At 48.2% G+C, this 23,800-nt stretch overlaps 1 protein-coding gene across 6 annotated transcripts in view; it reads left to right on the forward strand.

The window, feature by feature from the left end:
- The window catches only part of Tcf25 (transcription factor 25), a 32,438-nt gene extending 12,031 nt beyond the window's left edge, over positions 1-20,407 (forward strand). For 2 of the 6 annotated variants that reach the window (XM_036187808.1, XM_036187811.1), the window contains 13 exons: positions 4,950-5,032; positions 6,228-6,358; positions 7,644-7,743; positions 8,522-8,615; positions 10,168-10,260; positions 10,388-10,493; positions 12,460-12,619; positions 13,766-13,853; positions 14,419-14,577; positions 15,573-15,663; positions 16,292-16,371; positions 17,606-17,678; positions 20,138-20,407. In XM_036187808.1, the coding sequence (XP_036043701.1) occupies positions 4,950-5,032; positions 6,228-6,358; positions 7,644-7,743; positions 8,522-8,615; positions 10,168-10,260; positions 10,388-10,493; positions 12,460-12,619; positions 13,766-13,853; positions 14,419-14,577; positions 15,573-15,663; positions 16,292-16,371; positions 17,606-17,678; positions 20,138-20,146 (1,267 nt within the window). In that variant the 3' untranslated portion in view covers positions 20,147-20,407. Of the gene's footprint in view, positions 1-4,949; positions 5,033-6,227; positions 6,359-7,643; positions 7,744-8,521; positions 8,616-10,167; positions 10,261-10,387; positions 10,494-12,459; positions 12,620-13,765; positions 13,854-14,418; positions 14,578-15,572; positions 15,664-16,291; positions 16,372-17,605; positions 17,679-18,045; positions 19,409-20,137 lie in introns of those variants that run through there. The other 4 variants (XM_036187809.1, XM_036187812.1, XM_036187806.1 and 1 more) reach the window with 2 other exon arrangements.
- The last annotated feature ends 3,393 nt before the right edge of the window (positions 20,408-23,800 follow it).

Genomic DNA, 23,800 nt, shown 5'->3' on the forward strand with positions numbered 1-23,800 from the left:
TGGCTCATGGCTTACCTGTACCTTACATCTTGCTTGTCATGGTGGTGACTAGCCGGGCTCTCTGCCTCAGCCTTCCTGTTTCCAGAATTCTCTTCTCTGCTTGTCCCACCTGTATTTCCTGCCTGGCTACTGGCCAATCAGCATTTTATTTACACAGAGCGAAATCCACAGCACTCTATCTTTTGATTGTTCATGACAGGGTCCCTTCTGTGGCCCAGGACTTGAGTTCTCTATCCTTCAGCCTTAGCTTCTCAAGCGCACGCCTTTAATCCCAGCACTCAGGAGGCAGAGCCAGGCAATCTCTGTGAGTTCAAGGCCAGCCTGATCTACACAGTGAGATCCAGGACAGGCACCAAAACTACCCACAGAAATTAGTGCTTCATGTATGAAAATGCACTCAGTATTTGCATGTATGAAAATGTATCATGTATATGCAGTACCTGAAGAAGCCTGAGAGAGTGTCAGGTCATCTGGAATTGGAGTTACATACAGTTTTGAGCATACATGTGGGTGGTGGTGGGAACCAAGCCCAGGCCTTCTATAAAGGCAGCAAGTGCTCTTAACATCTGAGTCATCTCTCCAGCCCCTAGCATTAGCTTTTTAAGTTTTATGTTTGTTTGTTTGTTTTCTGATTGTAAAACAAGTGATTCTTATGAAAAAATTCAAATTTAGTCATTTGACCTTTGACTTTCATTCTCTTACCATATCCCCAGGTTATTTTTGATACTTGATTATATATTGCAGGGGCACATGCCAATACTTGCTTTATATGACCATGAGAGAACTCTGCTGGTCACTGTAACAGCCTGGTTTGCATATCTGGTTTCCTAGGTTACCATTCTCTGTGCGATGACGGACAGGGTTGGGTACTGACCCAGATGCTGGGTTGTGTACACTCTTGGCTGTCGCCCTATGACTGCACAGCATTTTGTGACAAGGGGAGCTGCCTGCCGCCCTCAGAGGAGTTGTGCAGCTTAGATCCCCAGGGTCAGCCTCTTCTCCTCATTGAAGACACAGAAGTTTTTGGACTTTTGTTTCTACTTTTATTTCTTAGATTATGACTGAGTCCACTGGTGTTTCATTTGTTGTTTAATCCTGCTTTCCTTGTGTTCCCTCCGGTTTTGTTTGGGCGTTTTTGTTCTTTTGTTTGTTTGAGTACAATCTCATTATGTAGTAAGAGCTGGCCTGGAACTTAGTGTATACACCAGGCTAGCCTGGAATTCAGAGAGATGCACCTGCTCCTGTTCCCCAAGTACTGGGATTAAAGGTGTGTACCACCATGACTAACTGACTTATTTATTTCCTATTTTATATTTTTAGTGTTTAATTTTTCAGACTTTTATGTCTTCTTTTGGGAACATTGATGAAAAATATTCATACTTTAAATGTTCCCTTTTGAGGCTGGGATTATAGGCTTATATGGTAGAGTGCTTGTCTAGCATGCTTGAATTCCTGGGTTTGATCCTCAACAACACATAACCCAGTCATGGTAAAACACAACCATACTCCCAGCACTTGGGAGGAGGAGGCAAGGACCAGGAGTTCAAAGCCGCCCTAAGCCACAAAGTGAATTTGAAGCTAGCCTGGAATACATGAAGCTAGCCTGCCAATCAATCAATCAACCAACCAACCAATCAATCAATCAGTTGTTCTCTCTTTTACTTGTATTGCCCTGGGCCAAGTTTCCTGTTTCATTGTATTAGTTAACTTTTCTTATTGCTGTGACAGACACCTGAGAGAAGAGACTTGAGGAAGGATTTATTGTGGCTCACAGTTTAAGGGGGCACAGTCTGTCATAGGAAAGACATGGTGGCAGGAGTGGGAGGCAGAGGTCACGTGTGTCCACAGTCAGGAAGCAGAGAGAGAGATCCCGGTGCTCAGAAGGTTTTCTTCCTTTTCACCCTTTATTGAGTTCAATATTCCAGCCCGTAGGTTGGTGCTGCTCACGTTCAGGGTAAGTCTTTCTATAAGTGCCTTCACAAACATACCCAGAGGTGTGTCTTAGTAATTCCAAATATTGTCAAACTGACAGTGGGGTTCAACTCTCCTGCTCTCTCCCCGCAACCCTGCTTTGTCTATCTGCCATTTCATTACAGTTTTTTTTTTTTTTTCAGAGCTGAGGACCGAACCCAGGGCCTTTGCGCTTGCTAGGCAAGTGCTCTACCATTGAGAGCTAAATCCCCAACCCCTCATTACAGTTTTTATGTCCTGTTTCTATAAATTGTAGTTACTGATATTAGTTAATAATTGTATTTATTTCAGTCTATATAGTGCTAGGGTTAGACCCACAGCCTTATACATGCTGACTGAGTACATATTGAACATCCCTCAATCCTGGTCTTAAACTACTGAACAGCTGAGACTATAGGCAGTGCCACCATGACCCCAGTTCATTTGTTACTGTTCTAGTATTATATTTGTTTCTTTAAGACTTTTAAGTTAGGCCAGAGAGGTGGCCCAGAGAGTCATATTGCCTGCTGCCAAGTTCAGTCCTAGAGACTAACATGATGGAAGGAAAACAGATTCACCTCGTTGTCCTCCAACCTTCACACTGGACCACGGCACATAGATGCTCACATGTGTGCATGAGTGTGAACACAAATACATGGATCAATTTCAAAATGTAAAAAACAGGCTAGAGAGCTAACGTAGCAGTTCAGAGCACTTGTTGCTTTTCAGAAGATCTGGTTTTATCCCTAGTACTCAATGGTAGCTCACAACCATCTGTAACTCCAGTTTCAGGGACTCTGAACACCTTTTCTGACATCCACAATACCAGGCATGCTCATAGTACACATACATAATGTATACAAAACATTGATATACATGAAACAAATATAAAAAAGCTTTTAGGGGTTGGATTTAGCTCAGTGGTAGAGCGCTTGCCTAGCAAGCGCAAGGCCCTGGGTTTGATCCTCAGCTCTGGGGGGAAAAAAAGCTTCTAAATATAAAAGTTTGGCTTTTGGTTTGGTTTGGTTTTGGTTTTTTAAGATAGGGTTTCTTTGTGTAGCCCTGGCTGTCCTGGAACTAGCTGTAGACCAGGCTGGCCCCAACTCAGCTCCACCTGTCTCTGCCTCCCAAGTGCTGGGATTAAAGGCATGCACCATCACTGCCCAACTGAAACAAAAGATTTTTTAAAAACACATCCTCGGCTAGACTTGGAGTTGCTCACCTGCAATGCCTGGGCTGAGGAGGCTGAAGCAGGGGGATTTCAAGTTCAAAGCCAGCCTAGGCTACATGAAGAGACCCTGGGTAAAAATAAAGACTCCGGCTTAAAAAAAAAAAAAAGTTTTGTCCTACTGAAGATTTCTCCTAGAAGCTACAGTGTTTTTCCTTTTCATTCTCCACTCCTTACCCTGCTGCTTTGAGGCAAAGCCTGGGGCCTTTTCTTCTCCCAATGTGGTCGCTGCTCTTTTGGGGCCTTCAACTTCCTGTTGTGACAGTATCTGTCCAAAGCTCCTTCCCAAACCCCTCTGAACATGCCCTCTACTCTGTGGGTCTGAGAACCTCAAAGTGTTCCTCGGGACCCTCCCTCTGCACCCTAAATTTCCCTCTGCAGGCTAAAGGCTCACTTCAGAGCTAGGCAGAGTGGCCTTCCCAGATCCTGTAGGCTTGGGGCAGTTCACTTGTCAGGTCCTGCAAGGAACCATCTCTGGGTTAACTGCCTATCTTCTTTTCTTTCAGATTCTGACTCTTTCTCTAATACACTTGATTTTCTCCTATAGTTATTTTATTTCTTCTTGAGAGAGAAAAAAAAAAAGCTTTTCTATCTTGTTTCTGAAAACACAGTTGTTACTCATTCTTTTCGAAGTAGCTGGAATTATTAAGGAAACATAGAGAGTAACACATATCCACATGTGACTCACTCAGGTCAACCCAGCTCTCCCTTTCGGAAGCAAGAAGGCTCCTTTCTCCTCCTCTGCCATCTGTGCCCTCCTGGTCACCATCTGATCAGGCCATGGGAAGGTTTGGCTCCGATGATCCATGCAAGATCTGTGTGAGGAGCTTTCCTTTCCCTGCAGACCTCAGTGCTCCTCGGTCCGGCTGCTGTTCTTCCACAGAAGTGCTCGTGCCCTTCAGCATTCTTCTTATCGCCAGTGCTTCCTCTTCAGACTCTGATGTGTTCATTTATCAGTCAGATAGTCCTCTTACTCCCTTGCACTCAGCTTTAACCAAGGGTTGCTTTTGTTCAGCCTGATGCACTAGGGGAACCAGCTCGTAGCTCATGTGTGTCAACAGAATACTCTCAGGCCTGGCTTACTCTTTATGTTTTTGGTTTTTTAGGTTGTTTGTTTGTTTGTTTGAGACAGGGTTTCTCTGTGTAGCTTTGGAGCCTGTTCTGGAACTCTCTCTGTAGACCAGGCTGGCCTCGAACTCACAGAGATTCACCTGGCTCTGCCTCCCGAGTGCTGGGATTAAAGGCGTGCACCACCACCTTTATTGTTTTATTTTAGGCTTTCATTATTTTGGTTTCCTTATTCGTGCCTTTTTGTGTAAGACAGGGTCTCATTATGTATCCTTGACTGTCTGGAGCTCTCTGTGTAAACCAAGCCAGCCTCAAACTCAGAGATCCACCTACATCTGCTTCTCGAATGCTGGGATTAAAGCTGTATGCCACCACACCTGTCCCCCTGTGCCTTTTTATTGGACTGTGTAAACTTTCTCTTTTAATTTGTTGTTGCTGTGGATGAACCTAGAGCTGGCCAAGTTCTCAGAGCTTCACCTCCAGCCTGAATTCCTTTTCTGTTTCTGTGGTTATGTGATGGTGGCTAATGTTGCTAATGCCGGGTTCCATCCCCTTGCCTTGCCCACTAGTCATTCTACTTCTTTTCCATGTATCTTCCCTGCCTGCATCTTGAGTTTCACAGTTCTCATCGAGATTAGGCTGACCAACCTGGTCCCCCTGTCCGCTATGGAAAGTAAAACTGTACTGTGTTCTGTTTCTCCAGGCCTCGACAAAGACAGCGTGTATATCCCAAGTGTACATGGCTGACAACCCCTAAAAGCACTTGGCCCCGATATAGCAAACCAGGTGAGGCCCTGCTGGGTTTTGGGCAGTGACTTAGATTTCGTACTAATACTCTTGGTTCTCTTGGGCAGTCAAGCTATCAAGTATGCATAATTTAAAGAAAGAGGGCAAGCCAGGTGGTGGTGGCACACACTTATAATCTCAGCACTCAGGAGGCAGAGCCAGGCAGATCTCTGTGAGTTCAAGGCCAGCCTGGTTTACAGAATGAGATCCAGGACAGGCTTCAAAACTACACAGAGAAACCCTGTCTCGAAAAGTAAAAAATTTAAAAAAAGAGAGAAGAAAGAAAAGAGCAGCAGTACAGAGAGAGGCAAGAGGGCATGATGGAAGTGTCCAGAGACCCCTTTCCATGTCTCGATCGACAGGCGTGAGAGCCCTCAGAGGGTAAGGGTGTGTAGCTGTGCTGGTGATAGTGATGCAGTCGGCCTGCCGCTCCCCAACAGTCCTGGCTCTTCTATGCTGGTGAAGACCTGTGTGGGAGCTCTGGGCCTGTGCACTGGTGCCTAACAGTATCTTTTGTCCCTGCCGGGCCTCTCGCTTGTCAACAAGAACACCTACACATGCAGGCAAGCTTGCTGACCGTGTGGTCCTGCCAGACGCTGGCCTAAGATAGGACTATTTTAGGAGGGGAACTTGGAGACCAAGAATTACTGTCCTAGTTAATGGAAATTTCCCAGAGAGAAATGTTCCTGTGCACTCCACCTTGTATATAAGGAACAGAGAAAAAGCATCTAGTCATAGCTCACCATCACCTGTAGGATCTGGGGTAGTGCTCACTGAATAGCCACTTGGGATGCCAATCCCCAAACCTGGACGTGGTGTTCCACCAGGCAGCTACGGTGCTGTAGCCTCTAGTATTGCTTCTAGCCAGCCATACTACCTGGCACATTTCCCTCCTGTGTGTACTCTGGTTGAGTCTGAGGAAGCAAAACAGACAGGACTCTAGGTCTTGGTACAGCTGATGCAGTGTGAGCAGGCCTAGGCACTCTGTAAGAGCTCTTGGCAGATATCAGCTTACAGCCTGTATAGCACCAGGGCTGGCAACCTGTACCAGACACTCAGTTTGAGTTGAGTTCATGTGGCATATTTGTGCCAGGAACAACAGGAGGGCTGTGACTGCCTAGAGCTGCAGAGTCCTGCAAAGTGCCATAGCCTGGCCCCTAGCACACCCTCCCTGAGCAATACTTATTTCTTCCAGGTCTGTCAATGCGGCTGCTGGAATCCAAGAAAGGCCTTTCTTTCTTTGCATTTGAGCACAATGAGGAGTACCAGCAAGCACAGCACAAGTTCCTGGTGGCTGTGGAGTCCATGGAGCCAAACAACATTGTGGTGCGTAACCCTGCAGCTCCTGATGGGCAGAGATCAAGCGGTGTACTATGCCTGGGCCAGCTCCCTCTGTGATTTGGGGAGGCTTGTCTGAGAGCCACTGCTTCCCCTAAGAATGAAAGATGCCTGTGTGCAGAGCAGTCAGACCCTGTGTTTAGAGGAAATGTGCTTGCGACTAACAGTGTAGCCTCTCCTCAGAGGAGAGCCACACTCCGCCCTCAGTTCCCTTCTGCAGACTGTGTGCAGAGCATTGTGGGGTCTTTTCCCTGCTGTCTTTGCCTTTAGCTGAGGTGGTGCAGCAGTGGGTATGCATGATCCCTTCTTCAGGGGGCCTGTGCCTTTCGTGTTCCTGCAGCCTGTGTTCTCTGTGACTACCCTGCCAGCCCCAAGTGTGGGCCACAGTTTGCAATCACTGAGGACAAAGAGGAGCTCATCCTTTGTGCCTTTGTATACCTGACCCCTGAATGATGTCACATTCCTTTGAGGAGAAGAAAAATGCTAATTTCCATGCTCTTGGTTAGGGCATAGAGAGCTAATTAGGCCAGTTTCTGAGTTCCTACTTTGAACTAGATCAGTGGTTCAGCTCAGCCACAACACCATATACCTTGAGTTAAAAGTAGACTATGAGCCAGGCACGGTAGTATACTCCTTTAATCCCAGCACTTGGGAGGCAGAAGCAGGTGGATCTCTGAGTTAGAGGGCAGCCTGGGCTACATAGTGAATTCCAGGCCAGCCAAGAATACATAGTGAAACCCTCTCTCAAAAAGAGAAAAGGCTCAGGCTGGAGAGATGGCTGAGTGGTTAAGAGCACTGGCTGCTCTTCCAGAGGTCCTGAGTTCAATTCCCAGAAACAACATTCACTACCATCTATTTAGGGATATGATGCCCTCTTCTGGCAGAAAGTTATACATGCAGACAGAGCACTCATACATAACATAAATAAATAAAGCTTTAGGGGGGAAAAAGACTGAAAACAAAAAAAAAAATAAAATAAAACAAAAACCAAAAAAAAAAACTATGAGGCTGGGCAGTGGTGGCACAGGCCTTTAATCCCAAGCACTCGGGAGGCAGAGGCAGGCAGATCTCTCTGAGTTTGAGGCCAGCCTGGGCTACAAAGCGAGTTCCAGGAAAGGTGCAAAGCTACACAGAGAAACCCTGTCTTGAAAACAAACAAACAAACAAAAAACTGTGACAATTTGATTGGTGACCATTTTTCTTAGCATGGAGCATGGCCTGGTGTCGGGTTCTACCTACGGTTTTTCTCTAAAACTACCTTCCTTTCCGACAGGTTCTGCTCCAGACAAGTCCCTATCATGTTGACTCACTTCTGCAGCTCAGTGACGCCTGCCGCTTTCAGGAGGATCAAGAGATGGCTCGAGACCTTATAGGTGAGCCAGCACCTGCACCTGCCACTCAAGCCCCTCCAGCTCACAGGCAAATGCTACTTCATGAGATGACAGAGAGTGCTTCATGGAGATAGATAGAATCCACTTGGGTGGAATGTACACTTGATTGTGTTTAGTGCACACCAGTTGTATAGCCGTGACCACCCTCTGTATCTGTCAGCTGTAAAACGCTTTGGTCTGTGTAAGCAGTCCTGTCCTCAGTCCTGGGAGCTGCTAGTGTCCTTTGTCCACAGTTGTACTTGAAGCGTAGAGCTCATGCAAACGTGTGGCCTTTGTGTCTGGCTTCTTTCTTTTACCGTCTTCGTCATCCCTGTTGGAGCATGTATTGTACTTGAACGCTGTTTGTGCTATATAATACTCCGTCTGTGTGTAGACTGCATTTTCTGTATCTGTCATCCGTTGATGGACACTTAGGTTGTTTTCTGGCTATTGGAAATGGTGCTGCTGTGAATACACGTGTGCAGGTTTCGTGAGGATGCATGTTGGTGTACACGTGTGGGTACTTGATGTTAGCAGATCACAGCACCAGCTATGTGTCTTGGTATATGAAGCATTTCCCTCTGGAGCTTACAAATGTATTTTGCAGTAAACTTAGAGTCATTGAAGAATACCTGGGAAGTCCTGTGTGTGCCATCTCTCTTTCAGGGTCCCAGTTACATGACCTCCCTCCCTCTAGAACGTTCCTTGTTTTGAGTTGTTAGAGGGGAGAGTTATAGTCATTGTGTCTGTGACACCCTCCTCTGGTATTTGTGGCCCACAGAGAGAGCACTGTACAGCATGGAGTGTGCATTCCACCCCTTGTTCAACCTCACCAGTGGGACTTGCAGGCTGGATTACCGCAGACCTGAGAACAGGTGAGTTTGGTCCACCCGAGAGTGGACCACCCATCAAGTCATTGTGAGTTTAGTGGGAAACAGGTGATGCGAGACTGTCCCTGAGGATGGATCAGGGTCCTGAAGATCCAGAGTACCTTGTAAGCTTTGGTGTGCTCACAGCAGAGGGTTGGGCTCAGGGAACCAGGCATCAGATTGGTCCAAAATTAAACCTATTCAGGTTATAATTGTTCTGACAAGCCACAAAACAGTGAGAGCTGGGATCATGCTTCCCATGTTTTTGGAGGAAGAGACCCATTCCCAGTGAGGTTAAACTCTTGTAGTGTGCTTTGCAGTTGTTTCTCCTGATTCTTAAATCTGAGATGAGTGTGGACTCAGCTTGACTTCAGGGGTCGTGCGGAGAGTACTCTTTTCCAAGTCTCTCGAAGCCCACCCACCCTCTGGTTTTAGCCAGTATGTGTCTCCCTTCCTCCCTCCACACAGAGCACTCTACTTCTCTGGATATTGCTGTCTGCCACAGCAGGAAGTGCCCACCCTAGCCACAGCCGTTGTGTGCTCTCCTGCACAATGTTGGGTTCCTGTGCATTGCTTTTCTCTCTTCTAGTTAAACTCTTACTTCTTTAAACAGGCTCTAAAATTAAGTCACCAAGATGACTAAAGCTGTCTAGCTTTATCCATCCAGGTTTAATGCTATGACAACTGTTAAAATCTGAGCATAAGTTAAGAGTATAATGATATAGGTTCTAATTCTCTTCCTTTAAATGGTAATCAGAAAACAACTAGAAAAAGACAGGTTTTGGGGCTGGTGAGGTAGCTTAGAGGTTAAGAGCCATTAGCTGCTCTTCCAGAGGTCCTGAGTTCAATTCCCAGCAACCACATGGTGGCTCACAGCCATCTATAATGAGATCTAGTGTCCTCTTCTGGCCTGCAGGGACACATGCAGGAAGAACATTGTCTACATAATAAATAAATCCTTTTTTTTTTTTTTTGAGCTGAGGATTGAACCCAGGGCCTTGCGCTTGCTAGGCAAGTGTTCTACCACTGAGCTAAATCCCCAACCCAATAAATAAATCTTTAAAAAAAAAAGAACACAGGTTTTGCCAGGTGTGGCGGCACATGCCTGTAGGAATCAGGTGAGATCATCTCTGATTACATAGTAAATTTGATGCCAGCCTGGGCTACATAAGAGCTCCTCTTAAGGAAGCAAAAAAGAAAAAGAAGAAAAGAGAGGTTTCACATACACTTGATTATAGCCTAGCATAGTGGCATCTGTGAACAGACTTGGCATTCTGAAGTAGGAAGATCTCCTGAGCCAGTTTGTTCAAGGTCAGACTTGGCAGCATGGTCAGACCATGTCTCAAAACCAGAAAAGCTTGATTTCCGTGTCTAAGTACATTTATAACTAAATAACAGGGAGCATGTGTCTCCTCCAGACATACAGGGAATGTTCACAAACACTGTGTCTAGCCACTTAGGAAATGCTGTCTCAACACAGAGGGCGGACACGTGCTAGGCCTTGTCATGCTCCACTGCCTCTCTGTCACTAATTCACGGATAACTGTCTTTGATCTAGGAGCTTCTACCTGGCCCTCTACAAGCAGATGAGTTTCTTGGAGAAGCGAGGATGCCCACGTACTGCACTGGAGTACTGCAAGCTCATCCTGAGGTGAGTGTTCACTTTGACTGCATGGCCACCTGTCCCCACCACAGTGGCCCCAGATCTGTGGGGACTTGAGCCATGACCACACTCCCTCTGTCTCCCTTGTCTCCACTTACTGTGCTGCCTCCGGAAGCCTTGAGCCAGATGAGGACCCCCTGTGCATGCTGCTGCTTGTCGACCACCTGGCCTTACGGGCCCGGAACTATGAGTACCTGATCCGCCTCTTCCAGGAGTGGGAGGTATGTGGAAGCCGTTTGCAGCTGTGTGACTCCCTTACCTGGCTCAGCTACACCTCTGTGTTTGAGATACGATGGGGAAGGCATGAGTCAGCGCAGGTAGATCCCAAGGGCCTCCTGCTTTTCTGGCTTCCTCTTTACCTCTGTTGAACAATTACAGTCTTCCTAGATGGTGAACCCCTGTTCACAGGCCTGCACCAAGTACGTATACACCAACAGTGGTACTAGTAGTGATGAAAAGTTGGGGAAACCCCAGGACTCACTGTGCTCCACTTACGAGGTAATCATGAGGGGCTGGAGAGATGACTCAGAGGTGAAGAGCACCGACTGCTCTTCCAGAGGTCCTGAGTTCAAATCCCAGCAACCACTTGGTGGCTCACAACCACCTGTAGAGATCTGGTGCCCTCTTCTGGCCTGTAGGCAAAACATGCTGTGTATATAATAAATAATAAATCTTAAAAAAAAAAAAAAAAAAAAAGAGGTAATCATGAAGCAGAGCACCATATAGGATTGACATGGGGAACCTCAGCATACAGACCCACATTCTGCAGAAATGCTGGAGAGACAGTCATAAACCAGTCCCTTGTGCCTTACTTGATTTGCATGTAAATAAAAATGAAGGATGGCCTGACACCACACTGCTAGCCTCTGGCCCAGATGCTGTAAATGCTAAGTATACCTTGGGTGCCAGACATCACCAGGAAAGAACATAACTGTCTGTCCATGACTGTGGACATGTGTCAAAGTGACAATTTCAGTTTGTTGAGTCAACTACCTTGCTTTAAGAGCCATTCTGCCATTCTCCATAATGTGACTGCTAGATACTTTAAAGAATACAGGACTCCCATCCCATCCCATGGTTGGTTCTTGTCAGAGAAGAGAGGCGTTGGGTTTTGTGCTGGTTGCTTCCAGCAGGGCCTAGTAAGGGATCGATCATTTTAAGTTATGTAATGTTTGGTATAGATGGCCAGGAAGTTTTGCTCGTTGGGATCTGATTTGTAGACTCCCTGGAGCTCATGAAAGCCTGGCTACAGGAAATGACAAAGGGCTGCAGGTAAGTGAGCATTATGGCTCATGTAGTAGTAGAATAAAAAAAAAAAAGCAGGGCGTAGTGATTTGTGATGCAACTCCAGTTATTTTAGGGGACAGGGCAGGAGTAGGTGCATTGGCTAGCTAGCCTAGACAGACTGATGCTCTTAGGTGTGGTAAGAGACCTATCTATAAAGGTCGAGAAGCAGAGAGATGGCTTCACAGGTAAAAGCACTTGAGACCATGCCTGATGATGTAAGTTTGGTCCTTAGAACCCACATAGTGGAAGGAAAGAACTGACCTCTGCAAGTTGTCTGCTGGCCTCTACATATGTGCTATGGTATGCATGTATACATACACGTGCATACTAAATAAATAGATAAATGAATGATTTTTACAAAACTAAGAAGTGAAATAGATTTGGAGAACAATTGAGGAAAGACACCCAATAATGACCTCCAGCCTCTGCACTCATGTACCTGTATGCACCACCATATATACCCAATGGAGAAGACGAAGAACAAGTCACTAGCCTCACAAACCATAGAGAAAGAAAGGAAAGTACTGGAAAACACTTCTAGGTTAGGTGGAGTCAGATCTCACTTTTGATGACTGACTTTATAGCTTTCTGCATAGGCAAGAAGGCTGGCTTGCCTGCTTCCAGAGCTAAGTCTGGGCAGGGGACATCTATCCTTAGGGGCCTCCAAGGCCCTTGCCTGCTGCTGTAGCATCAGTCATCTGATTGGGCTGATTCCTGTCCTTCCTTGTCCTCTTCTGCTTCCTACATGTAGAAAATGGGTTTTCCTCATCCTGAGTTAGGGTGAAAGGCCCACAGGGAAGCAGTTGTGGGGCTCACCTGGTACCCATCACACACTTGTAAACTATGCATTTTGTCTACACAAGCTTAAGGCCACAGACTTTGTTTCTTCGTCCCTTATAGGCTCATCGGAACCTATCCCAGCTCCCAAATTTTGCCTTCTCAGTTCCATTGGCATATTTCCTCATGAGTCAGCAAACAGACTTACCTGAGCATGAGCTCGCCTCTGCCAGGCAACAGGCTTCCCTCCTGATACAGCAGGCACTCACCATGTTCCCTGGAGGTAAGTGCCACCTCTTGTCTGGGGATTGAGTCTAGGTCACAGCCCTCCCCCTACTTCACGGAAAGATTGCCTTTCCTTAAAGGCCTAAAGACTTGCTGTAGTTCTAGTTAGATAGCTAGTCTATCCACTTCAGTGAGCCTACTACAAGTTGGGGGGGGGGGGGGCGAGACAGATGTCTTTTCTGAGGTTTAGTTTCAGGATGGGAGAGCAGGGCATTTTCCAGAACATGCAGTATGTTAGATGGTCTTTGGCACTTGAGGAAAAAAAGCAGACGTAGTATCTAGAAAGGCTTGAGGCTAGCCCAGAGGCAGCTTGAAGGGCTGTGAGTAGCCAGGAGGAGGCCCTGGTCTACTTGCCCAGGCGTTCTCACAGACGTGGCCAGGAGAGTAAGATCTTTCCTAAGAGTGTACTCAGAGTGCAACTGACAAGATTCCTGTGGGGCCGACTTCTTTTCTGTTAGAAAGACCCAGAATTGGTACCACATTGTAGACTCTGAGTTCCTTGAACTCTGCCAGCACTCTGCCTACCAACCAGACCTGAGCAACCTCAGGCAGAAATAGTGCCTATTTGCTAACCCAGTGAGGGTCAGTTCCACTACTTAGAAGCTGCTTATGTCTTTTGTGGTCTGATATAGCTAGCACTACCTCCTCACAGGATGCTGCAGTATGAGCATGTCCCCAGGAAGTCACTGGGAGGACTGTGTTGATAGATTACCAGCATGCAAGCTGTTTAGAGAAGCTAGCACTTGGGTGAAGAGCACTACATGCAAGGGAGCCCTGTGTTGGCCACTGATCTGTTCCTGGTCCCTGCAGAGTTAGCTCTTGCAGGGCACAGTCAGCCCCACTCACTCTCATGTCTGACCTTCATATGATCAAAGCATCCAGCCACCTGTGCTTGGAGGGGATAGGCAAGTCTTCCTTGGATGCAAATGGAACAAGAGGCAGCAGGATGGACTTCCCCAGGGTTCAGAGGTACCTTGGCGTCTAGTGTGAGAGACCCAGCCTAGGAACAGATTTGTAATGGTAGTCAGAAATGGCCCCTTGGCTATCCAGCTTCCTTTATCTTAAGAATAGTTAGTGGCTGGGAGCCAGAACAATAAGGGCTGCAGAATACATGAAGCCTTTACCTTTTTTTTTTTTTTTCCAGCCCTTATGCCATTGCTGGAGTATTGCAGTGTGCGGCCTGATGCGACAGTCTCAGACCACCGCTTCTTTGGGCCAGATGCTGAGATAAGGTAACGATGTGAGCCTGTGGGCACTGTTCCCCTCACCTTTAAAGGAAGAGAGGAGCTTGTCCTGGGGGACTCTATGCAGCTGAGGAAGCCCCCAGAGCCCACATCCATGTGCAAGACATTTCACCTCTATGGGGCAGGGGAGCAGCCTCTAGTCTAAAAAATGAGGTTCGCTCATGATCTTTGCTATCGTTAATTTTCCCTAGATTTCTGTATTGTCACATTTCTCATAGACCAGAAAAAAGAGCAATATACATCATGTCATGGCCCCCATCCCTCCTACAAACTTGTAATCAGCAGCTGAGGGCCATCCTTTGGTGCTGTTCCACACAAGAAAACATACTCATTCTGGTGTCTTTCACATTTCTGTCAAGTGGTCAGTATTACTAAACTCAGACAACAAGAGTGTGCTCTACCCTTCAGGAATACCCAACCCTCCGAGGTGGAATATCCCTGGTCAGTGGCTGAGGGGTAACCTCCTTTAGTCCAAGGTACTAGGCTGTTCCTGGATGTCGCTTTGCCCGCCATGGAGCTCAGCCAGAGGTCTGGTTTCCTTGTTCTTCCACAGCCAGCCCCCTGCCCTGAGCCAGCTGGTGAGTCTGTACCTTGGGAGGTCACACTTTCTTTGGAAAGAACCCGCCATTATGAGCTGGCTGGAGGAAAACGTCCGTGAGGTTCTGCAAGCAGTGGATGCTGGGGACCCTGCTGTGGAGGCCTGTGAGAATAGGTGAGCTGAGCCTGACAGATATGTCAGAGAACCTAACTTAGGGAGGGCACCCTGCTGGTATGAGGCTTTTGTGTGTCTCCTCCTGGATCTTTCTCACGGACATGGGGCCTCTGATTTCAGCTTGACTTTGAAGAGGTCACCAGGAGGTCCTGGGCATATCTGCTATTATCCACACAGAGATGTGAAGGGGTGTGTGGTTTTGTTTATGCTTTTGTGCTCTGTTTCCATACTTGCTATCATGATTGCTTTTCTTACCCTTCTTGACAAAGATTGGAGCCAAAAGGCCACCAGAGCAACTTGCTGACCTCCTTTCTACATGTGGGGTTTCCTGTCACATAGAACCTGTTACACTGCATTTAAGAAGCAGCCCCTTTGCCCATTTATGCAGTTTTGCTCATCAGCATCCTGGCTCTGGGGGCAGCTACAGCCAGGGTGGCTAGTTCTGAGGGTTCTGTTCTGTCCTGGCTCTGTCATCTCCCTGAGCCATGGAATCAGGAGGTCCAGTGGTAGACATGAGGCTAAATTCTAGACTGTCTGAGGACTGGGGAAGAGGAAGTACTATTGCTTTTAGCCCCCAGCCCAGTCTCAGAGCTGCTGTCTGGGCTACATCTCCTGAGCTGCTTCTCAGCTCTGTGTCCAGCAGGTGGCAGGCCCCATACAGTAGCAGTAACAGCTGACACACCCAGGGAATTCTGTTGTGGACACTTCTTTAGTGTCTCGCCAGACTACCCACAGCTGTCCTCATTTTCATCTCACAGATGAAGGGACCAAATTGCAGACCGATCTAGTAGACTTCGCTCTCAGAGTCTACTCTGCCACAGGGCTCTGGGCTAGTAACAACTTACCCCCAAGGGTGAGAGGTGGTAGGTTTTACCACAAATGGAACAAGCTGGATCCCACAAGTCCTTGCTGGATCTTTCCCAAGGTGGCTATGGCTGACTTGGTGTTTTATACCAGTTTATCAGTTTATCTGCCATTGTCTACTCTGGCCTCAGGCGGAAGGTGCTGTACCAGCGTGCACCCAGAAACATCCACCGCCATGTGATACTCTCTGAGATCAAGGAGGCTGTTGCTGCCCTACCCTCGGTAAGAGAGGAATACTGAAAATGGGGGCTTTGTGTGTGCCAGTCACTGTGTAGCTACCTACAAATTGGCCTGCATGCCCGGCAGAGCTGGAACTGGTAGAGGGCTCTTCCCCTCGGCCAGCTTCCCTGGGCCTTCCTCACTGTATTGTTGTTAGTGAGCTATTCCACCAGGGTGTCATGCTGTCTCTGTTGGAGACCTAGCCCTTCCTCACAGACCCCTGCAGCAGTACTTCATATAACTGCCTCCTGTGTTTTCTGTTGGCACTCTCGGGGGTGGGCCAAGGCTGCATCAGTTGGTGAACCAGCAGCTCAGTGGGACCCATTGGCTCTCCCTAGTTCTGGTCTGTGGTCAGGCCAGTCATTTGTGACATGAATATAGATGGTAGCACCTGTGGAAAATGCCCTTTGCTCTACATCCTACTGATTGGGGAATGTCATACATGTTCCCCTGACTATCCTCTGGGAGAGACTGTTCCACTTAGACCCAAAGTTTCTTGAAACAGAAACAGCACTTCTGCCAGGTGAGTGGCTGCCTCCTGGCAGATGGCTCAGGCCTCAACAGCTGATGCTTGGGAAGGCAGAGGCTGCCAGCAGTGCTCCAGAATCTCTATTTTTGTCCCCTCCTAAAGGATGTGACCACACAGTCTGTGATGGGGTTTGATCCTCTGCCTCCCCTGGACACCATCTACTCTTACGTCCGACCAGAAAGGTACCATCCCTGCTTTGTTCTCATACCCACAAACCCTCATTGGTCCTTTGGGGCTCGCTGCAGCTGTCCTTCCAGATTAAAAGATAAAAGGCAAACACAGGCTAAAAGGGCCAATCCACTCAGGAATAGGGGACACACAGTGTAACATGAACTGTCCTCTGAATCCACCAAAGGTCTGAGCACCCCCCTATAGGTTTTGTAGCAGGTGTGAGAAGTACAGTGGGAAGCAAAATAAGGAGCCACCTCTGACCTGATGCACTGTACAACAGACATCAGACTTAGAACCTAGAGAGACATTGGGTCAAATTTACTTATGAACCTGTGGGAGAAATGACTACGAAGAAGGTTATGCCAGACCAGGAAGTGACAGTCACCTGCTTTGTAGAAAGATGTGGCCCAACCAGACAAAGGATGGCAACTGGCACTCTAGCATGTGCAAAAGCCCCCTTCCAAGAGCAGAGTGTAAGGTCCGGTGAGCACTGAAGGAAGGCCCGTGTGCCTGAGCCCGGAGAATGGGGTTGTGGGCCAAGCATTAATATGGAACAGGCCTGAGTCACAGGCTGTCATGTGTATTTGGGCAGTTGGTTAGAGTCTGGCCATGAAAGAACTCATTTCCCTTCCCCCTACCCTTGACAGCTGCCTTACCTGGGTCCATTGCCCCACAGTCCATTCCAAGCAAGGAACACCAGGCCAGCTAGACCCTGGCAAAACATGTTGAGTAGAGTGACTCTCATTTAAGGTTTTAGATTAAGATGAGAATTTCCAGTGGATTCAGAAATACCTTCACAGGCTGGCATAGTGAGCCATCGCAGCATTCTGTGCTCTTGGAGTCCCCAGAGTGGACGTGTGATGGTACTGTGCAGTAGCGCTGTGTTGCATCCCCTGAGATGCCCTGACCTTTACTGCCTGCCAACGCCGTCCCCGGCCTTCAGATGCTAGTCACCTTGTCTTTCTGTGGGACCCAGAAGGCTAGGTCTCTAAAGAGCCAGCACTCTGGGACTGTTTACCTCTCCTTTCTCATTGCTCTTGGGTGTCCACAGCTCCACCCTAGGCTGGTTGGTAGTCCTCACTGCCCACCCCAGATCCCGATCCGCAGTTTAGGACCCAGAGCCTTAGCTCCACTTAGAGGCTGCCCCTTCCTAGCCGTTAGGAAACTGGGTAAGAACAGCTGGCAAGGGCTAGGGCCCCACAGTGTCTGCTGACCTTCATTTTCTTAACTTGTTTTAATTTTCAGGCTGAGTCCAGTCAGCCATGGAAACACAATCGCCCTCTTCTTCCGATCATTATTGCCAAATTACACCACAGAGGTATGTTGATTGAACACATTGGTCTTTCCCTCCCAAGTTGCTATGGGCGAGTCCAGCTCAGGGTGGAGGCAGGAATGGCTGAGACTGTGCCTGCCTGAGGTGCCATGCTTAGGAAGTGGGGACTTGGCCTGCTGAACTTGCAGTAGCCACTTCAAGGTGAGTAGTGTGAGGCAGAAAGATGGCTCAACATCGCGGTAGGTCGGCCATGGTTAAACATGTGCATTTGGCTTTTCAGAGCTGCTTCTTCTGGGCAGGGATCTTGGGAGGGGACAGGCCCAATCTTGGAGCTTGGGCTGCCTCAGACTGCTAAACCCCAGGTCTCAAATCTGTACAGACAGCCCCCACTTAGATATGTCTCATTGTTCAGGGGGAGAGGCTGGAGGAAGGAGTGGCCGGGGGTCCGAACCGCAATCAAGGCTTGAACAGGCTGATGTTGGCCCTCCGTGACATGATGGCCAACTTCCACTTCAACGACCTGGAGGTGCCTCGGGAGGACAATCCTGAGGGCGAGGGGGACTGGGACTGACTGTCCAGATGCTGTGCCCAGAGCTGTGCAATTATGTTCCTGATTCTTTCCTGGTTGGAATTAATCAGTTCCCTGAAGTAGAAATGCTGACATGTCATCCACCCGTGTCTTTTGTTTTCCCTCTAAATGTGAGTGGGGTATGCTCTGCTGTGAGTGAGCTTTTCCTCCAGTGCCCTCAAAAGTAGTCCAGGAGCAGTGAGCCCCACACCTTATACACCCTACCATGTGCCTTACACTTTCAGAATTTCTAGCATAATGCATAGAAAGGGGTTTTCCTAGAATCTTTAGTGCAAGGACCCCACATGCTCCTTGCTGGGGGCACTGAACCTTCCACAATGCTGCACCCAGCATGTTTACAGTGATGGGGATCAAACCCAGGGCCTGGCACATGATCTACCATTGAATGATAGTCCCAGCCTAGGGGTTTTCTTAGTAAACTTGGAGGGCTGGAGGTGTGTTTCATTTGGGAGACTGCTTGTTAGCATGCACAAAGCCCAGGATTTGATCCCCAGCACAACACAAACCAGGTGTGGTAGTGTTCATCTGTAATCTCCGTACTCAAGAGGTAGAGAGAGGGGCAAGAGGATTAGAAATGAAAGATCACCCTCTGCTATATAGTGAGCTCAAAGCCAGCCTTAGTTACGTGAGACCCCAGCTCAAAAGAGAGGGTTGTGGCATGCGGTGCCCAGAACTGAAAGAAAAGCCAAGAAGCAACTTTAAGGCAGAAAATACAAGGATTCTTTGCAGAAGTTAAAGTATTTGATCTAGGGATGAGTGGGGAGCCCTGACCAAGAACCCCAGTCCAGTGGCAGGAACAGAGGCACAGCCAGGCAAGGCCGGTCCATGTCTCATAAGCTGTCTGATTGTGGAAAGGTCCAGGCTACTGAGATGTTGTAAGCCGTGTGAGGTATCTCTCGGGCAGCCCTGCCCGTCTGTGTCTGTACAGAGACTGGGGAGGTACTGCCATGGGCTCCAGTCTGAGAGAAGGCTGGAGAAGCCATCCTAAGTCTTGGTCCATTGATTGCTTCCTGGGAGTTCAGACGTCACTGGAGCCATGGTATGGACGAGGTACAAATAAGGCATGCTTCAGGAATGTCCTGAGGGCCATCTAAATGACTCTGTGAGTAAAGGTACTCGCTTCCAAGCCTGATAACCGGAGTTCAATCCCCAGGCCCCACATGGTGGATGGAGAGAGCTAACTCCTGCAGCTTGTCCTCTGACCTCCACACATACCTTGTGGCATGTGCACACCTATACAAACACCAAAAAAATGGAAAAGAGGCAGCTTGGTGGTTAAAAGTACTTACTGTGCTTGGTGCTTTTGCAGAGGACCAGGATTTGATTTTAAGCACCCATGGCGGGTAGCTCACAACCACCGTAATTCCAGCCCCAGCATACAAACATATACATGATGTGACTGAGCAGGGCCCAGGTCACTGTCCCCTCAACAGGACATTAAGGGCTGACTTGTACCCATCTATAGTCAGCCTAAATGTCAGCCCATTTCTAAGTTAGCCATTTGTGGGGGGCTCTGTGTTCAATGTATATGCCTGGTGAAAGATCACGTGTCACATGAATTGGTGCTGGGTCTCTGTTTTTTCTCCAGCATGAATTGGCAAGGCCATGAAGTCTGGATATAGGTTCTACTACTTGTACTCATGGGTCAGCAGGGGCCTGGGGGGGACAGGCCTGAGGGGCATAGCTCCCGCCAGTTGCCTCACCTACTCCTGGGTTTGGGAAGAGATCTGAACCCGGTCCCAGGGAGGGGTACTGTTGAGATGGTCCTAATTCAGTGTCTGAATTCCAGGTTCAAGGTTGGAGTGGCCTGTGGTGAGTTTAGGCCAAGGGGAGGAGGGACTGGCTAGGAATGGGTTTGTTTGCTGGAAATGATAAGCAAGCACAGAAAACCTGGCATCCTGCCTCTTCCTTTCAGCAGCTGTAAGTCCATCCAGATGAGGATGTGATATCTGGAGCTGCAGCAGCTATTCTACAACCGCGAGGCAATGAACTCCAAAATGAAGAGCCAGTGTACTAGGAACAGTGAAGCAGAGGATGCCCTAGGCCTTCGGGGAACTTCCCACCTCCAGGCCTGTCTCCTGAGAGGCCAGTAAATGATCGGCTTCAGAAGTGTTGCTCAGACTTAAGAAATTTTCAACTGAATCCATTTCTAATGGTGATAAATAAAAACCAGTCACTCACATCATCTGTGGATCATCAGGAAAAACAACTTTTTGAGACAGCGTCTCAATGTGTAGCCCTCGATGGCCTGGAACTTGCTATGTAGACCAGGCTGGCCTCAGAGATCCGCCTGCCTCTGCCTCCCAAATGTTAGAATTAAAAGCGTGCACCACCGCACCTAATCTGCATGTCATCTAAACAGCTTTAAAGTCTGGCCTGCAACCCTGGTTGGGATGATAGTGTATCCTGCTCCTCCTGGACCCTCAGACTCAGCAAGAGGTGCCTGCTTGTGTGCTCCTGTGCAGAGTGCTTGTGTGCTCCTGTGCAGAATGTTTGTGTGCTCCTGTGCAGAGTGCTTGTGTGCTCCTGTGCAGAACTGTTGGGTGCTCCTATGCAGAGTTATTGGTTACTTGTGCATTTTCATGTAGTCAGGGAGAAAACCTGTTAGCTGCCTCCAGAGAAAGATCAGAGGAAATGAATGACTTTGAAATGAAGACATAGTAACATAGCCTTTTTAACTTTTATTTTATTATGTGTATGGGTGGTTTGCCTGAATGTGTGTCTGTGCACCACATACATGTGGTACCCACAGAAACCAGAAAAGGGTATACGGAAAAGGATGTTGGATCCCCTGGAACTGGAGTCGCAAACAATTCTCTTTTTCTTTTTTTTGGAGGGGGGTCCGGGGAGGATGGATTAGACAGTGTTTCTTTATGTAGCTCTGGCTGTCCTGGAACTCACAGGACAGGATGGTCTCAAATTCAGAGATCCACCTGTCTCTGGCTCCCAAGTTCTAGGATTAAAGGTGAGCACCACCACTGCCTGGCCATCACAAACAATTCTTAGTCACTATGTGGGTTCTGGAAATCAAATCTGGGTCTTCTGGAAGAGGAGCCAGTGCTCTTAGCTGCCTAGCCATCTCTTCAGCCCCAGGCATGGGCTTCTCGAGTGCTGTCTTCTGTGACTAGAGCCAGAAGGGACATGTCCACACTGCCCGGGAGTTTTGGGGACCCCCTCGGGGAAGCACCAAGCCTCTCCCCAATTGGTCTGCCTTTTGGAATGCAGGCTGCTCTTTGCTTCATGGAGAGAGCCCCATTAGCCATTCTGCAGGTAGTGTCCCTACTAAGTAGATAGTCATTCCTATGTGCCATTTGCCATGTACTTTTCCCAGGGCCACTGAGAAGTCGCACTTGAAGTATAATCAGGCTTAGGGTGCTTGGCTCCATCCAATCCAGACAGTCCCAAGACTAACTGCAATCTTCCCACCACAGCACAGCACAGCTGACTTTCCCAGCTCTGCTTTACTCTGTCCTTCTCTGAAGATTCTAGTTGTGACTTTGTGATCCAAAACGAGTTTTGTGATCCAAAATGAGTCCCATGGCATGATCACCTTCCTCTCAACACCCCTCAGCAGGGACTTCCAGGAAGGATGTGGCTCCCTCTGCCAGAGACTGTTTCAGTTCAACCACCCTTTGAAGTCTGGCTGTCTGCAGGGTAAACTGTGGTTGTCTCAAAGACTTCATTCTGAAGCCAGAAATACCAGCATCTCTGAAATGGGACAGCACAGGAAGTTAGGGCAGGGGGCACTTGCTCTTTGATGTCCCAGAAGTGAAAAGTGGCCTGCAGCTACAGGGTGCCTGGGCATCATGTGGCTTTAGGGCCAGCCATGGCATAGAGCCTCATGCCTCCACAGCCATGGCTCTGCCCACCCCATCAGACCTGGAACCCTTCTTGGCTAGAAGCAGAATAAGACGACCTGTGTTATAGGAGGCAGATAGCTGGGACGAATGTGGCAGTGTGAGCCCTTCTGTGAAGCTTGGGACACTCTGGACACCAGAGTCACTTTCTCATCCTGAATACCTGTAACGCAGGACACCTGAGGGTCTGAACACAGTTTGTGAAACAGGTCCACCTGTTTGAAAAATGGTTTGGCCAGATCTACTAAAGCTGAAAATAGACCTCATGCCTGCAGTGTTCCTCTGGTAGGTGTCCTTCAGCATAAGCACATGCCTGTGTGCTGATGATGTCCAGCCAGACCTACCAACAGCACTGATCAGGATAAGGTTGGCCACAAACTGCCAAGTGTCCAGGATGGGTCATTCACATAATGGACACTACACAACCTGAATATTTTATTTACCCAAATAACAAGGTGACTTCTAGTGTGAACAGAGTATAAACTGGAAGATTCCATTTTATGTGATGTTCCAAGATAGACAAAATTGATAGTGCTGAGGCCCAACATAACAGGTGTAAGTTGTATTTATTTATTGACCTGGGAAAGTAGTCCCAACTACGCTCAATTTGGAGTTTGTCACTTTTATAAGTGTCTTTTACTGCAGGGTTGTTAAGTGGAAGCCAAAAGGTAAGTGCAAACTGCAGGTGTAGGAAACGACTAACAGTTGTTAGTGGATGCTCACATGGTTCGTGTGTACTGTCACAGTGGCCCTTCTGTATGGACCAGAATAGGCGAGAGAAAGAACAGACTTGTAGCTGAGCGGGGTGGTGCACATCTTTAATATCAGCACTCTGGCAGCAGAGGTAGGTAGATCTCTGTTTTGAGCCAGCCTGCTCCACCAAGTGAGTTCCAGGCCAGCCAGGGTTATATAAAAGTGAGACCCTGTCACACACAAAAAAATAAAGAATGGACTTTTAACACTAGTATCACAAACACTGAAAGTGCACTCCAGCTGGTTCCTGCCTCTCCACTGCTGGTGTTCTTACCTTATTCTCTTCACCTATATGCGGAAGGGAGCATCTTCTGCTAATGAGAAGGCACTGGGTACCATGGAGAAAGTCCAGCAGCAGCTAGAGGTGGGTTGATACCACCCCTGCCTGCTGTCCTGACCACGATGAGTAGTCACATGCTGGCCCACAAAGGCTGGAGACAGGGGTCTGCCCTGATGTGGTTCCTGGCTCCAGGGCTGGCATGTGCTCCACAGCGGAAATGGAACTTCTCAAGGGAAGGGTTGTGCCCTGGGGAGAGGGGCATCCACGAGAGTAAGACAATGTGACTAAAGAATTCTGGGGGATAGCCTCAGGACCCCCTCTAGTCAATCAGCTCTCAGGAAGTGGCAAGCTTCCTGCCACACCCAGAACTGTAGCTAAAGGAAGTTTTAGCAAGCTTGGGCCTTGAGGGACATGGAATGCCATTATCCCTGTCAGAGCTCATCTGAGCCCATTGGTATAGGGCTCTTGTCTAGTTCCTGCAGTTGCCACTGACTCTCAGGGTTCTCCTTAGTCCAGCCTTGAGTTCAAGGAGCTGAATTGGTGCTATGTGTACACACCCTCATCTTCAAATAGAAATGTCACTGATACTTCCAATAGAGAGTGGTGGTGAGGGTGGGAGATGGGGTGCCTCATTCCCAACCTGTGACTGCCCGAGGCAGAGCAGCATGAGAGAGGGAGGAGGTGGGGG

Source organism: Onychomys torridus, chromosome 5 (genome assembly GCF_903995425.1).
Source record: "Onychomys torridus chromosome 5, mOncTor1.1, whole genome shotgun sequence".
Classification (NCBI taxonomy): domain Eukaryota; kingdom Metazoa; phylum Chordata; class Mammalia; order Rodentia; family Cricetidae; genus Onychomys; species Onychomys torridus.